The sequence below is a fragment of the Oncorhynchus kisutch genome, linkage group LG27, assembly GCF_002021735.2.
Source record: "Oncorhynchus kisutch isolate 150728-3 linkage group LG27, Okis_V2, whole genome shotgun sequence".
Taxonomy (NCBI): Eukaryota; Metazoa; Chordata; class Actinopteri; order Salmoniformes; family Salmonidae; genus Oncorhynchus; species Oncorhynchus kisutch.
In genome coordinates this window covers 29,816,627-29,832,776 of record NC_034200.2, presented here as the reverse complement: position 1 = coordinate 29,832,776, position 16,150 = coordinate 29,816,627, and the positions used below count along the sequence as shown (strand labels likewise).

Here is a 16,150-nt window from a genome sequence, read left to right as displayed (position 1 = left end):
CGTTAGTAGCAGCTAATGGGGATCCTTAGAAAATACAAAATACTACTGTCAGGGATTTTAAATGGTAGAAGAATCAAGGTCTGTGAATATGGATTTTTTTCTGGTTTCACAATTGATCTTTTCTCTATAGCAGTGTTTCCCAACCCTAGTACTTGACTACTCCCAACAGTACATCTTTTTATTGTAACCCTGGACAAGCACACCTGATTCAACTGTCAACTAATCATCAAGACCTCAATGAGTTGAATGAGTTTTTTGTTGTTGTCAAGGGCTACAACAAAACTGTGTACTGTTGAGGGTATTCGAGGACCAGGGTTGGGAAACACTGTTCTATAGGGTCAGTGAAGACAATTATATTTTAAGTGAGAGATATCTGGGGGCACGAGACATTATATATATATATATATATATTGGTTTCTGTGTTTTATAATGGATATCGACAAATATCTGCAGCATCCTCCCCTTGAGCGGAAAGAAAGTTAATATCACATCACCACACTCTAGTTAAATCAAAGCCTTTGTCAAGGGACATTATAAGAAAATCTCAGTTTCAACGACTTATTGGCATATCCTTTGTATAACAGCTTAACACTCAGTTGTGTGACAATTAGCTTTTTAATGATTTTGTTAGCATGACTTTCTTATACCAATACACAAGCAGGTTACAGTTTCAACAGCAAATTACATTAAGGCACTCTAAAAAGGTTTATTAATATATCAAAAGTGCTGGCTAGTAGCCTACAGTAGAGGAGGAAAATATATCTGGCAGCAGCGTAAAGGCTGGAGAGTAAACATCAAATGCACTGATATCTTCAGGAACATTGAACAAGCAGATATTTCATTTAAGATCAGCGATTCCCTTCAAAAGTCTGTTTTAGACTGGTTGTTCCTTCTCGAAATGACATCATTGGTATATTTTAAGCTCTAATACTCTGTGTAAGGAAACATTATGAGCAAACATGGTTTACACTTTTAAACAGAACCTTGTATTGAGAATTATATTTTGAATCCAAATATAAAGTTGATGGCCTCACAGAAGTGTGCTCGGTGTTCGTCGAATGTGTTGCGCAAACATGTGTTTCTTCCTTCTCGTCATGGAACTTGAAGGGTTGATGAGTCTTGCATGGAGTATTTCTACACAAACTGTTCCGGGTTCTCCATACACGTACTTGAAGCTGTAGGAAATGTAAGGGAAAATAAAACACATTTACCATGTAAATATATTATCACATCAATTAAGACTAATTAAGATTCGTCCAGATTAGTTGTGTTATGTTTATAGTAATGTGTGTCCTGAAATAACCTCATGACAAAAGTATTGGACAAGTCTTTACGTGAAGTATATTAACACCACCCTTCCAATAGCCTACCCATCAAGCAGACAAAGTTGTGAGGAAAAACACTGTCTGAACCAACCCCAGGAGAGCTAAGATTGGTGTATGTCCTCAGTCATGTGTCATCAGCATTTATGTAACTCAAATTATAGTTATATAAGTCCCTCAATCACATATTACAGGATGACACATTCCTTTTAAAAGCCTCTTAGTTCGGGAGACATCCATGTCTAATGATCTGATTGATGTCTGGACCGTTAAGTCTGTTAAGGTCCAGACCATCCACTGTCCTTGTCCTCAGAGAGATCATGAGAGGTGACAGAAAGGTCATTAGCACTGTCAGATGGTGTGAAAGTGTTGTTGGGTATGTATGTATGTGTGTGTGTGTGTGTGTGTGGGAGGGTGGGTGGGTGGAACGCATGTCTTATCCCTCTTCCTTTGACTCCTCAGATGTGAAGTGATCAGTAATAACACAGTGATGGTTATGTATAGGAAATTATTCTGACATTTGCTTCAGTTACAGTTCTACTGAAGACCTTAACATATTGCCATGCACTTTCTTCCACTTTGTTCTGAATCTCATTAGCTACATAGTGACGGTGTGATGAAATGTTTTAATTATAAATAAAGCAAACATTGAACAATTACACAACAATTGTTCAGCAGAAATACACTGAGTGTAAAAACATTAGGAACACCTTCCTAATATTTACTTGCGTTTCCTTTTGCCCTCAGAACTGCCTCAACTCATCGGGGCATGGACTCTACAAGGTGTTGATAGAGTTGCTGGCCTATGTCGACTCCAATGCTTCCCACAGTTGTGTCAAGTTGGCTGGATGTCCTTCGGGTGGTGGACCATTCTTGAATTTTTATTTTTACCTTCATTTAACTAGGCAAGTCAGTTAAGAACAAATTCTTATTTTCAATGACGGCCTAGGAACAGTGGGTTAACTGCCTGTTCAGGGGCAGAACGACAGATTTGTACCTTGTCAGCTCGGGGATTTGAACTTGCAACCTTCCGGTTACTAGTCCAACGCTCTAACCACTAGGCTACCCTTCCGCCCCAACTGCGTTGCAGTTCTTAACACAAACCGGTGTGCCTGGCAACTACCACCATACCTCGTTCAAAGGCACTTCAATCTTTTTTCTTGTCCATTCACCCTCTGAATGGCACACATACACAATCCATGTCTCAATTGTCTCAAGGCTTAAAAATCCTTCTATAACCAGTCTCCTCCCCTTCATCTACACTGATTGAAATGAATTGAACAAATGACATCAATAAGGGATCATAACTTTTACCTGGATTCACCTGGACAGACTATGTCATGGAAAGATCAATTGTTCTTAATGTTTTGTACACTCCGTTCATATTGTTACATGTTTATTTCAAAAAGCGCAACCTCTCTCTCTCACACACACACTCACACACACACTCAAACAGATCATTGTTACACAAGAGGATTAAGGCAGTCAATAATGAGTTAATTACTGTTTAAGTTACTGGGCAAGCAATCATGCATATTACTGTAAGTATACAGAGTACTGACATGGCATAAGAACATTGCAATGTGGAAAAGAGATTCTAAAAACACATGCAAAATAATAAATATTAAGTTAGTGCAAAACAATGATTTAATCAGAGTACATTTGATTTGCACTGTACCTTCAGACCAGTTATTTATAATATGTCAGTAAAAAAGTTCATTCTAGCTTTGTTATCTAAAAGTAGAAACATAAAAAATAATCAATAATATTTGACATATTATACAAGCAGTCAAGCACATTTTGGCCTCCTGTTGGAAACCAAAGTTACAGCATTACTGTCTTCCAGCCACTAGAGAGAGGCAGAGTTTGACTTCAAGTATCAAAACAAGCTCTGGTATGGATACACAACATCACTATGTATGTAAACAGTGACAGAGTGTGATTAGAATGAGAGTTTCAGGTCAGTATGTGTTACAATGATTAAGACAAGAACAAACTGATGCAACAGAGAAGCCAGCATACAGCATACAGTTCAACACACTAGCCAGCCAATGAGAAACCTCAAAAGTGCTGTCAGTCAAAGCAAAGGAAGTGATGTTAGGTAGCTAGTGTCAACAGTTGCAGGTTGGTTACATGAGCATGCAGCATGGCTTTTTTCTCTTCTGAATCTTTCTGATACTTGGGGCTGGGTGCTTCTCTGTCCCGTCCAACTGTCCGTCTGAATATGGGTAGCATGCCTCTTTGGCCTGTTGACCAGGGTAGACCAACTTCTTTGACGCTGTGTACGGTGACGCATTGTTAGCGTTAATATTAGCGGTGGGCTCTGCAATGTACTGTATTAATTTCTGTTGAGGTTGAGAGTGATGATAACCCCAGTTGTTGCATCCATCCGGGTTGTAGGTGTTAAGCTGAGGGTTACTCTCGTCCACCCCATCCTCATCGCCAATGACGACAAGCTCAGCCCGGATGGACCCTTCGTAGCCCAGACCACGTCCACTGTCATCCTTGGCGGTTTGGTAGCCCATAAAGATCGCAGTGATAGGCTCAGATGTGTCTATGGCGTTCAGGATACTGAAGTGCAAGTCTTCCTGGTAGATCGGAGATGGTTTCTGGTCCTTTTTAGCCAACGAGTTGTAAAACATCCCGCCTTGCTGGCTCTCTCTATGGCTATGGTAGGAGTTGTGGGTGGCGTGAAACTCCCCGCCATAGGAGAAAGGGTTCTGGTTGTACCCGTTGGTTGGCTGGTAGTACTCCTCGTCCTTCCTGCAGATGAAAGATGGGACTGGAATGTGAGGGGAGGAGGAGAGACTCTCCGGCCCTGAGTAGTGGACTCCATCAATGTAGTGGAGCTCCTTCCTGGAGAGGACGTCATGCTCATACAACTCCTGCTGATACCCATTCCCATTGGTTCCTTGGAGGACTTTAGCATGACTCTGTTGGGGCCTGTTAGAGGCTGAGGCACTCCTGCCGGAGGTGGTGGAGAATGCAGGCACTGATTCCTGGTGAACCTGATGGTCCTGTGGGAAAGCTCCGCTTTGAGGCATCTTCTGCACTATAGCCTTTCGGAGCAGCTTCTCCACCTCCATAGGGCTGAGCTCCTGGTGGCCACGAGGGCCACAGTTGGGGGAAATTACAGGCACTGGTTCCTGGTGGCCACGAGGCCCACAGTTTGGGGAGAATGCAGGCACTGGTTCCTGGTGGCCCCGAGGGCTATAGTTGGGGGAGAATGCAGGCACTGCTTCCTGGTGGCCACGAGGGCCACAGTTGGGGGAGAATGCAGGCACTGGTTCCTGGTGGCCCCGAGGGCCACAGTTGGGGGAAATTACAGGCACTGGTTCCTGGTGGCCCCGAGGGCTATAGTTGGGGGAGAATGCAGGTGCTGATTCCTGATGGGCCTGGTGGCCCCGAGGTCCTCTCTGAGACTTCTTCTGTTCTGTGGCTGCTCGCAGCAGCTCCTCCACCTCTATAGGGCTGAGCTCATCCACTCCATTCCCCAGGTGAGACCCATCAGACTGCAGGGCATAGACGGTCTTACGGCCGTCGTCATAGACTTTAACCCCTCTCTGCTGGAGCTCCTGGGGGGTGACGGTGGATGTAGACAGGACCCGGCTCTCCCCGGTACGGAGGTCCTTCTGGACGTTGATCTCCATTGCAAACATGGCTGGAGGAGAAGAGAAGGAGGAGAGACAGAGAGTACGAGGAAGGGAGAGATGGAGAGAGAGATTGGTTGAAATTAGATACAAATAGGGTTTTGACATATCTACAGTACACGCTATTGTTGTAATAAATGTTACTATGAAGTTTCTTACTTTTTTTGGGTGTGTCCTTATTAAATTTAAAGGACTGCTTCCTTGAAATTTGAGGCTTGTAGAACTTTGGGACATCTAGAGTAGCTGGGGAAATATAGATTGGCTCTGTGAAAAAAATAAGCTATGTTTTTTGTATTACCAATGATTATGTGTATAGTGTAACATGCTTGATCAAATACATTAAATGAATAACACAATCAGAAACTTAGCAAAAGGCCTTACCTTCTTTGAAATTCTCATTTGCCTCCTGTAAGACAACATACATACAGCACTTTTAGAGATACAACTCAGATCAACAAAACCTCAGATTAACAGTACCCTCATTGTGGCCAAAGCAAAACATCTAAACCAGAAATATCTCAATGTCAATTATGTTATGTCCAAGTACCTTTATTATCTCCTCAGGGGTTTTCTCAATAGCCTTCAGTCTCTTCAGTATGAAGCCCTCATTTTTTGATATCATCGTCTCTTCCCTCTCCATAGCCTCAATCTCTTTCTCAATCCTACAAGCCGAGACAGAAAGGGTCAAAGGTCATATCACCTCATAGACAGGCGGAGAAGGGATGAAGAACGGATCAGTGAACTGACAGTTTTCTCATCTTCGGGAAGACTTCCTTTTCTGGCTCTAATCTCGTCAGAGGTGTAACTTGGCAAACTGATCATGGCTGGCAGCAGACAGACTCAGGGTCAACCACCAGGGCATCCCACCTCTGACAACCCCATCAATGCTGTGCTATCCCACCCAACTGGCATTAAATCACCCCATTAGAATAGCACAACCCTGCCACTTGACACCTACAGTTCAAATGGCTATACCCCAAAGCGGTACGACCCTAACAGATTGGAACCTACCCTGTGAAATACAAAAAGTGTCCATTCAGTTGAGATGGGCGGATCAAGAGGGGGGAGGGCAGAATGAGTCTATTTGTGGATGTCCCTCACTCTTACTAAAGAAACAAAAAGGCCAGAACACCACCCTTTAATAGTGACAAATACCTATATGTTTAAATCCAAGGTGGTTTTCGTTAGGTAAAAAAAAGAACTCTGTTACTTCCATCTCAGTTACGGGTGTCTTATTACCAGCACCTTATGGGTTTCAGGGAACGCACTGACTGCCACTTGGACCAATCTACGGACAAATATAGGTCTAACTGGACAGTTGATGGGCTACCCTTCACCGCAGACAGTCCAATACACGTTGCCAGGGTGTTGAGCATACAAATAAAATAAATTAAAGAGGCGTCCCCATTTAAAAGCAACACTTCACCGTAAGTGGTACAGATTTAACATGGGTAAGGTTTAATCGAATGAAGCATCCAAGATGAAAAACATATCTAGACATACCAAAGCCTATATTCCATCAGGCAGCCATGTTAATAAACGAGCAATGTAAACATACTGTAGATCAGTTTAGACATGAACAAATGGAGTATCAGGCTTACTGTACCTGTGGATGCTGGTCTGGAGGAGCTTAGTTTGTTGTTGATCTCCCCTCAAAGTCTCTCTCTGCTGTGGGCTCATGATGGCTGCTCCATCCATGAGCCATTGCTCTCTCAAGGACTTTTTCTGTTCAAAGTAAGAGAGAGTGACACAGCATTATGTCTTAACTGTCATGAATGACGTGTTATCTTTGCACTCTAACATATGTCTTTAATGGACTGCTCAGCCACAGTGACCATAAAATCTAAAAACTGTCATCGAGCTTTGATACTTGGAACTCAAGCTGTCATTAGATAGTTATGAATTATTGAAACAATGTGGTTTGACAATATGACAGTAAGATAAACTGTAATGTTATCACTTCATTGATGGTCAAATTACCTAACTGTACCTTTAAGTGCTGAAGCTTTAATTTCTCCTTGTCAATCTCCAGCTTTTTATGAGCAATGTCCTCTTGGACTTTCCTCTTATCCTACAGATAAAGTATTTAAAAAAGAAAGTTGTGAACCTTAAAGTACTTGACACAGATATTATGCAGTCATTGATTTGCTGTAAGAGAAGCAGAACTCTAGGTCAGTTTACCGTTATGGCTTGGAGCCGCTCCTTGACCAGGTCTGCCTCTTCCATACCAACCCTGGACCAAAGAAAAATTAAGAAAGAAAAAACAATGGCGATGAGAAGGAAACTCTGGAACAAAAACAACAGCCTAAATGTGATGCGTTGACACACATACCAGTCATCCAGTGAATAGGGCTTTATGATCCATTGAGAGGGAAGGTTAAAGGGATACGTCACCTTTTTATGTGAACTATCCCTTTAACAGTTGAACCAGGAAGAGTGTCAGTGGTGATTGACACACTTTGAAAGAGTGACTTGAAAAATTTGACCAGAAACAAGAGGGTTTGAGTTCCACCACAGATGACAAATGACCAAGTCATTAATGAGGGATTTCACACTCAATTCTACCTGACCAGACCTGAAACAAGAGTCTGGTCTAGCCAATAACACACTCAATTTTTGGTCTGAGAGAGCATAGCATTCAGGCCCCTAATATCATATTACAGAAATGTACTGACCTACAAGGCAAGAGTCTCCAACTGGAATGCCGATACGCATACTTTCAAAAATCATAAAGTGCAAAAACGAATGCACTCTGGGGTACCTTAGGGGTGTGCTTCTGTGTGTGGTGACAGTGACAGTGATGACCTATGGCCCTGAAAGGGCATGCCAGCATCTCCCTGGTCTCTCCTTACATCTTTCCACGAAATGTGAGCCCTACCGCAGACTTCCTGTCTCTCACTATGCTCCACAGATATTCTAGACTAGCTATTTTCTCAGACAGCCCCCTTAATGGGATGACTCAGCAGCAGCCTCTATATTTGCTCTTCACATAGAGGTAGCAACCTGAAAGAGATAGCAGTCTGATAAGTGAGGAGAATATGGGGGCCTTCCAGTTACTGGTAAAATGTTCTGTACATACAGTTGAAGTCGGAAGTTTACATACAGTGGGGCGAAAAAGTATTTAGTCAGCCACCAATTGTGCAAGTTCTCCCACTTAAAAATATGAGAGAGGCCTGTAATTTTCATCATAGGTACACTTCAACTATGACAGACAAAATGAGAAAAAGAAATCCAGAAAATCACATTTGTAGGATTTTTTATGAATTTATTTGCAAATTATGGTGGAAAATAAGTATTTGGTCACCTACAAACAAGCAAGATTTCTGGCTCTCACAGACCTGTAACTTCTTCTTTAAGAGGCTCCTCTGTCCCCCACTCGTTACCTGTATTAATGGCACCTGTTTGAACTTGTTATCAGTATAAAAGACACCTGTCCACAACCTCAAACAGTCACACTCCAAACTCCACTATGGCCAAGACCAAAGAGCTGTCAAAGGACACCAGAAACAAAATTGTAGACCTGCACCAGGCTGGGAAGACTGAATCTGCAATAGGTAAGCAGCTTGGTTTGAAGAAATCAACTGTGGGAGCAATTATTAGGAAATGGAAGATATACAAGACCACTGATATTCTCCCTCGATCTGGGGCTCTACGCAAGATCTCACCCCGTGGGGTCAAAATTATCACAATAACGGTGAGCAAAAATCCCAGAACCACACAGGGGGACCTAGTGAATGACCTGCAGAGAGCTGGGACCAAAGTAACAAAGCCTACCATCAGTAACACACTACGCCGCCAGGGACTCAAATCCTGCAGTGCCAGACGTGTCCCCCTGCTTAAGCCAGTACATGTCCAGGCCCGTTTGGAGTTTGCTAGAGAGCATTTGGATGATCCAGAAGAAGATTGGGAGAATGTCATATGGTCAGATGAAACCAAAATATAACTTTTTGGTAAAAACTCAACTCGTGTTTGGAGGACAAAGAATGCTGAGTTGCATCCAAAGAACACCATACCTACTGTGAAGCATGGGGTGGAAACATCATGCTTTGGGGCTGTTTTTCTGCAAAGGAACCAGGACGACTAATCCGTGTAAAGGAAAGAATGAATAGGGCCATGTATCGTGAGATTTTGAGTGAAAACCTCCTTCCATCAGCAAGGGCATTGAAGATGAAACGTGGCTGGGTCTTTCAGCATGACAATGATCCCAAACACACCGCCCGGGCAACAAAAGAGTGGCTTCGTAAGAAGCATTTCAAGGTCCTGGAGTGGCCTAGCCAGTCTCCAGATCTCAACCCCATAGAATATCTTTGGAGGGAGTTGAAAGTCTGTGTTGCCCAGCAACAGCCCCAAAACATCACTGCTCTAGAGGAGATCTGCATGGAGGAATGGGCCAAAATACCAGCAACAGTGTGTGAAAGCCTTGTGAAGACTTACAGAAAACGTTTGACCTCTGTCATTGCCAACAAAGGGTATATAACAAAGTATTGAGATAAACTTTTGTTATTGACCAAATACTTATTTTCCACCATAATTTGCTAATAAATTTATAAAAAATCCTAATATGTGATTTTCTGGATTTTTTTTTCTCATTTTGTCTGTCATAATTGAAGTGTACCTATGATAACAGTTACAGGCCTCTCTCATCTTTTTAAGTGGGAGAACTTGCACAATTGGTGGCTGACTAAATACTTTTTTGCCCCACTGTACACTTAGGTTGGAGTCATTAAAACGTGTTTTTCAACCACTCCACAGTTTTGGCAAGTCGGGTTGGGACATCTACTTTGTGCATGACACAAGTATTTTTTTCCAACAATTGTTAACAGACAGATTATTTCACTTATTATTCACTGTATCACAATTCCAGTGGGTCAGAGGTGTACATACACTAAGTGGACTGTGCCTTTAACCAGCTTGGAAAATTCCATAAAATGATGTCATGGCTTTAGAAGCTCTGATAGGCTAATTGACATAATTTGAGTCAATTGGAGGTGTACCTGTGGACGTATTTCAAGGCCTACCTTCAAACTCAGTGCCTCTTTGCTTGACATCATGGGAAAATTAAAAGAAATCAGCCAAGGCCTCAGAAAAAAAAATGGCGACCTCCACAAGTCTGGTTCATCCTTGGGAGCAATTTCCAAATGCCTGAAGGTACCACGTTCATCTGTACAAACAATAGTACGCAAGTATAAACACAATGGGAACATGCAGCCGTCATACCGCTCAGGAAGGAGACGCGTTTTATCTCCTAGAGATGAACGTACTTTGGTGTGAAAAGTGCAAATCAATCCCAGAACAACAGCAAAGGACCTTGTGAAGATGCTGGAGGAAACGGGTACAAAAGTATATTTATCCACAGTAAAACGAGTCCTATATCGACATAACTTGAAAGGCCGCTCAGCAAGGAAGAAGCCACTGCTCCAAAACCACCATTAAAAAAAACAACTATGGTTTGCAATTGCACAGTTGGAAGTTCGTACTTTTTGGAGAAATGTATTCTGGTCTGATGAAACGAAAATAGAACTGTTTGGCTATAATGACCACCGTTATGTTTGGAGAAAAAAGAGGAAGGCTTGCAAGCCGAAGAACACCACACCGTGAACACCCAACCGTGAAGCACGGGGGTGGCAGCATCATGGGGTACTTTGCTGCAGGAGGGACTGGTGCACTTCACAAAACAGATGGCATCATGAGGAATTGAAAATGATGTGGATATATTGAAGCAACATCTCAAGACATCAGTCAGGAAGTTAAAGCTTGGTCACAAATGGGTCTTCCAAATGGACAATGACCCCAAGCATACTTCCAAAGTTGTGGAAAAATGGCTTAAGGACAACAAAGTCAAGGTATTGGAGTGGCCATCACAAAGCCCTGACCTCAATCCTATAGAAAATGTGTTGGCAGAATTGGAAAAGCATGTGCGAGCGAGGAGGCCTTACAAACCTGACTCAGTTACACCAGCTCTGTCAGGAGGAATGGGCCAAAATTCACCAACTTATTGTGGGAAGCTTGTGGAAGGCTACTTGAAACATTTGACCCAAGTTAAACAATATAAAGGCAATGCTACCAAATACTAATTGAGTGTATGTAAACATCTGACAAGAAAAGTAAAATAAATCATTCTCTGTACTATTATTCTGACATTTAAACATCTTAAAATAAAGTGGTGATCCTAACTGACTTAAGACAGGGGATTTTTACTAGGATTAAATGTCAGGAATTGTGAAAAACTGAGTTTAAATGTATTTGGCTGAGGTGTATGTAAACTTCCCACTTCAACTGTAACTGCTTATTCCCCCTGATTCTGGTAATCCTCTAACTGGAATTTCTGAAATAAACAAAAACTGGGGGATTCAGGGAAAGTTTCTCTTTTGCAACCTTAACTACAATATACACCTTAACTACAGAAAGTAGTCACACCCCATGACCAAATTTTGTTGTGTTACAGACTGAATTTAAAATGGATTAAATAGAGATTTTTGGTCACTGGCCTACACACCCCATAATGTCAATGTGGGATTATGTTTTTCCAAATTGTAACAAATTAATAAAACATGAAAAGCTGAAACGTCTTGAGTCAATAATTATTCAATTCTTTGTTATGGCAAGCCTAAATAAGTTCAGGAGAAAAATGTGCTTAAAATGACTACCTCATCTCTGTACCCCACACATACATTTATCTGTAAGGTCCGTCAGTCGCACTGGGAATTTCAAGCACAGATTCAACCACAAAGACCAGGGAGGTTTTCCAATGCCTCGCACCTATTGGTAGATGGGTAAAAAAAGCAGACATTGAATATCCCTTTGAGCATGGTGAAGTTATTAATTACAATTTGGATGGTGTATCAATACACCCAGTCACTACAAATATACAGGCACCCTTCCTAACTCAGCTGCCGGAGAGTAAGGAAACCGCTCAAGGATATTACCATGAGTTCAATGGTGACTTTAAAACAGGTACAGAGTTTAATGGCTGTGATAGGACAAATCTGAGGATTGATCAACAACATGGTAGTTACTCCACAATACTAACCTAATTGACAGAGTGAAAAGAAGGAAGCCTGTACAGAAAACAAATATTACAAAACATGTATCCTGTTTGCAACAAGTCACTAAAGCAATACTGTAAAACATGTGGCAAAGCAATGAACTTTTTGTCCTGAAGACAAAGTGCTATGTTTGGGGCAAATCAAATACAAAAGATTACGGAGTACCACTCTGTCACGATGCCTCTCCTTGTTCGGGTGGTGCTTGGCGGTCGACGTCACCGGTCTTCTAGCCATCATTCATCCATTTTTAATTTTCCATTGGTTTTGTCTTGTCTTCCTACACACCTGGTTTCAATCCCATTCATTACCTGTTGTGTATTTAACCCTCTGTTTCCCATCATGTCTTTGTCAGAGATTGTTTTATGTTCAGTTTCATGTTGTTTGTATTTGGTGCGGGACGGGTCCTCGTACCCAATTTGTTTTTTTTTAAATACACATTTTAATTTGTATTTATGGTTTTTGGAGTTATGTTTTGTTTTATTAAATTACTCCATTTTACCAAGTTTAATTCTCCTGCGCCTGACTTCCCTACCACCTATACACACAATTGTGACACACTCTCCATATTTTCAAGAATAGTGGTGGCTGTCTCATGTTATGGGTATGGTTGTAATCGTTAAGGCTTGTGAGTTTTTCAGGATAAAAAAGAAACGGAATGTAGCTTAACACAGGCAAAATCCTAGAGAAAAACCTGGTTCAGTTTGCTTTCCACCAGAGACTGGTAGATCAATTCACCTTTCAGCAGAACAATAACCTATAAAACAAGGCCATATCTACACTGGAGTTGCTTACCAAGAACACAGTGAATGTTCCTGAGTGGCCAAGTTACAGTTTTTACTTAAATCTACTTGAAAATCTATGGTAAGACCTGAAAATGGTTGTCTAGCTAAGATCAACAACTAATTTGACAGATCTTGAAGACGTTTGAAAATAATGGTTAAATGTTGCACAATCCAGGTGTAGAAAGCTCTTAATAGATTAACTCAGAAAGACTCACATCTGTAATCACTGCCAAAGGTGATTCTACAAAATATTGATTCAGGGGTGTGCATACTTAAGTAAATGAGATATTTCTGTAATTTCATTTTTAAGAAAATGTGCAAACATTATTGGGTATTGTGTGTAGATGGGTGAGACTTTTTTGCAAATATTTAATCCATTTTGTATTCAGGCTGTAACACAACAAAATGTGGAATAAGTCAAGGGGTTTGAATATTTTCTGAAGACACTGTAAACTCAAGGAGAGTCTATAAATAGCACGTCATAACAACAATAGACACGTGTTGCACTCTGTGGCAAAGCATGCTTCTGTTTGTCTCCAAAACAGAGATAAGCAAACTAAAGTACAGTTCCTGTTCTTCATTTACACGTTATTACATTTTTGGGGTTCTTCTATGAGGACATGGGAGATACACTACTCTGATATTGTAGGAGGAAATGGGGTGATGTAGAAACATTTGGGCAGCTGTTATGGTTGTAAATGTTATTGACATAAAGCCCTTGTGATGAAATATTGCCAGGTGGCATAGGGCCAGTTATGTCTATCATGATTACAGTGACATCATCACACAGCTCTATATAAACAATGCAATTCAAATTCTAATTATTTTCCTGTTTAAAATCAAAAGGCTAAATGTTATTTTAAACAAGAATACATTAGAAAAATCCTAATTGAAAATTAATGGCACTTTTCAGTTCTTGAAGGGGAATTTCAATGAATCTCCTGATTAGAAAGAACTGAAACAGGACTCACTGATCCCAACCCTGGTCAGCATTATGAACTGTGCCATATGTCCTCCCACGTGTGACAAAGACTGCATTTCTCTGACCAATCACATCAGATCTTTTCACATCAGATCTTTCAGACCAATTAGTGAAAAAAAGCTCAGAATTGGGCTGCCTGTGTAAACCCAGCCTAATTTGGCTGGACACCGCTTTGACCCTGAGTTCATCACTTCTAATAAGGTTTGAGACCTGATGAAAGACTTAAGAAACATGTTTAGCTGGCCTGATATATCACACTTGGGCGCATATAGAGCGTTGCAGTATGCAGACTATTTTCTTTTCTTTATAGACATATTATAGGCTACTTCTTCATCAGCACCTGCCCAGATCAATCGGATGTGTTTCAATATGTCCCCAATATGTCCCCATGTGAAGAGTGGCAGCTACAAACTGTGATGGTCAGTTCCCAGCTCCAATCCCTCCTCAGGCAGACTGACAGTTCTAGTGGAAGGAGGTTTTCTCTAAGCTGCCTGCCCTAAGCTGATCACTGCGGTGATTTAGCCAGGCAGCAAATCTGTTGGGGCATCTGCTTCCACAACAATAACTGCATGGACACAAGGTTTTCAAAAGGGCACATGTACAGTAGGATGGTAAAACTGTATGCATATTTGTAGTATACAATTTCATGTGCATTCTTCCTTCATTTTCTTTATGCTTTATGCTATTATTTAATGGGTGTGTATTTCATTCCAATATAGAGCTTTGCATGAGTATAGGGCTCATGCAAAGTATTTGTCAATACCATAGCCTAGATGCACAAAGAATGCCCAAACGATGAGACATAAATGCTGTATATTCTGGACCTATTTTGGTAAATTAGAATAGTTTATTCACACAAGTATAAGGTGAACACGAAGGAAACAAAAGGAGAACACGCGCTTGAGTACACTGCACAAACATTGGACTGAGGAATAGTCGTCTGTGATTTTGCAGCTCTCACATGAGTGAAACAACAGTGTCCCAAGTAAAAGTTCCTATAAAATGACAATAAATCCCCATGCCTTCCCATGTTAGAACAGGAACACTGGCGGTAAAAACTGAAGCGGTTTAAATGAAGAGATCACTGGAGACCCCGCAGTGCGCCTGTCCAATTGTTTTATACATGCACGCTAAAAGAGAAATTGAACATATGAGAGTGAATTTATGTTGAAATGATTTAAAAATAACGAACTCAGGTTAAAACCTAAAACCTATACAAAGTTATAATATATGCAGGATCTTAATTTGACCTATATTGTCACAGCAGCATACAGAGCAGCAACAGGATTTTAAAGTTTAGTCCATAATGTTGCTTGATCGGTGGTTAGGCTATTAGCCTTAACTTACAACATTGCCAAGCAAAAACGGATTGAGAAAATGGCAAGAACACTCACCAGTTGTGCGTGAACAAATGCTGGATATGGATTATAAATGCCTTGGTGACCCAAGTTCACTATTGGTGGACAGTTTAAAGCGCTCTGTCCTAAACAACGCGACAGTCAGGTACAGCGCGGGTGCCTTGAACAGAGCCAAGCGAATGCATGATTGGCAGCTTGCCTTTACACCAATAGCAACAGGGCAAGTGTTGTATCCCACTGAGCACAGATGTCAGTTCAACGCCAACGTCACATTTGGTTGAGTTGTCCACTAACGTGAATTCAACGTGAAATCGCCCAAAAATGTCACCATGTAATTGGATTTGGGTTTGATAAAAATAATAATAAACGAAATTCCCTTACATTGATGACTTTTTGTAAATCCAATCAGTTTTCCACCTAGATTCAAAGTCATAACATAGATTTTTTTAGTTGAAATTACTTTGAAAAATGTTGATTCAACCAGATTTGCGTTAGTATATGCATCAAAAGTCCCAATGCACTTTTCTATTTTTGGAGTTATTACATAAAACTGATCAGTATTCCGAAAGAACGGAAGTCATGTATTTTCAAGGCTGTGATGTAGGGGCGCAACTTTGGTTTTAGAAGTGCGGGGGACATAATATATATTTTTTAATGTAGTCGGATAAACACTCCAAACAGCCTACCCGACTGCTCGGAGTTGTCCGCGTGGTCCTAAAGCACACCACGGCTGGTTTTGTACCACATTCCAATGATGAAACTGGGGGGGGGGGGGGGGGGGGGGACAAAAATGCAATTTCAGAATGTAAGGGGTACGAGCAGAGATTTACAGATTGATGGTTGGGGCCCATCCGAAAACTTTTAAAAGAGTGCAGGCTCTTTTAACACAGCCACTAGATAACACAGCCACAAAGTTTGTGAATAGCATGAGGTGTGGCTAACATTAGCCAGCTTGAGCTAGGATACGAACTCGATAGCACAGAGTAGACCCTCCACATTACGTTGAGAAA

General features: G+C 41.3%; 1 protein-coding gene across 5 annotated transcripts; it reads right to left on the bottom strand.

Annotated features, from left to right (window-relative positions):
* Window positions 1-596: 596 nt before the first annotated feature.
* Window positions 597-15,347, bottom strand: LOC109872307 (palmdelphin-like). 5 transcript variants are annotated; one of them, XM_031806676.1, is made up of 10 exons: window positions 15,177-15,347; window positions 11,644-11,731; window positions 7,154-7,205; window positions 6,963-7,043; window positions 6,579-6,697; window positions 5,520-5,634; window positions 5,354-5,378; window positions 5,132-5,236; window positions 3,456-4,983; window positions 597-1,175 (listed from the first exon to the last, which is right to left on the bottom strand). In XM_031806676.1, coding segments are annotated over exons 2-10 (2,172 nt in total). In that variant the 5' UTR covers window positions 11,646-11,731; window positions 15,177-15,347; the 3' UTR covers window positions 597-1,030. The 5 variants fall into 5 exon arrangements, with proteins under 5 accessions (XP_031662536.1, XP_031662538.1, XP_031662537.1 ...); XM_031806678.1 differs by having other exon boundaries at window positions 5,132-5,215; window positions 15,177-15,346; XM_031806681.1 differs by having other exon boundaries at window positions 1,026-1,175; window positions 3,502-4,983; window positions 15,177-15,345.
* Between the last annotated feature and the right edge of the window lie 803 nt (window positions 15,348-16,150).

Excerpts from the sequence above, each read along its gene's own strand:
- LOC109872307 (XM_031806676.1), bottom strand. Across the intron at positions 6,698-6,962 it reads TAAAGCTTCAGCACTTAAAG|AAAAAGTCCTTGAGAGAGCA; the intron begins GTACAGTTAGGT and ends TACTTTGAACAG. Across the intron at positions 1,176-3,455 it reads AAGCCATGCTGCATGCTCAT|CTTCAAGTACGTGTATGGAG; the intron begins GTAACCAACCTG and ends CATTTCCTACAG.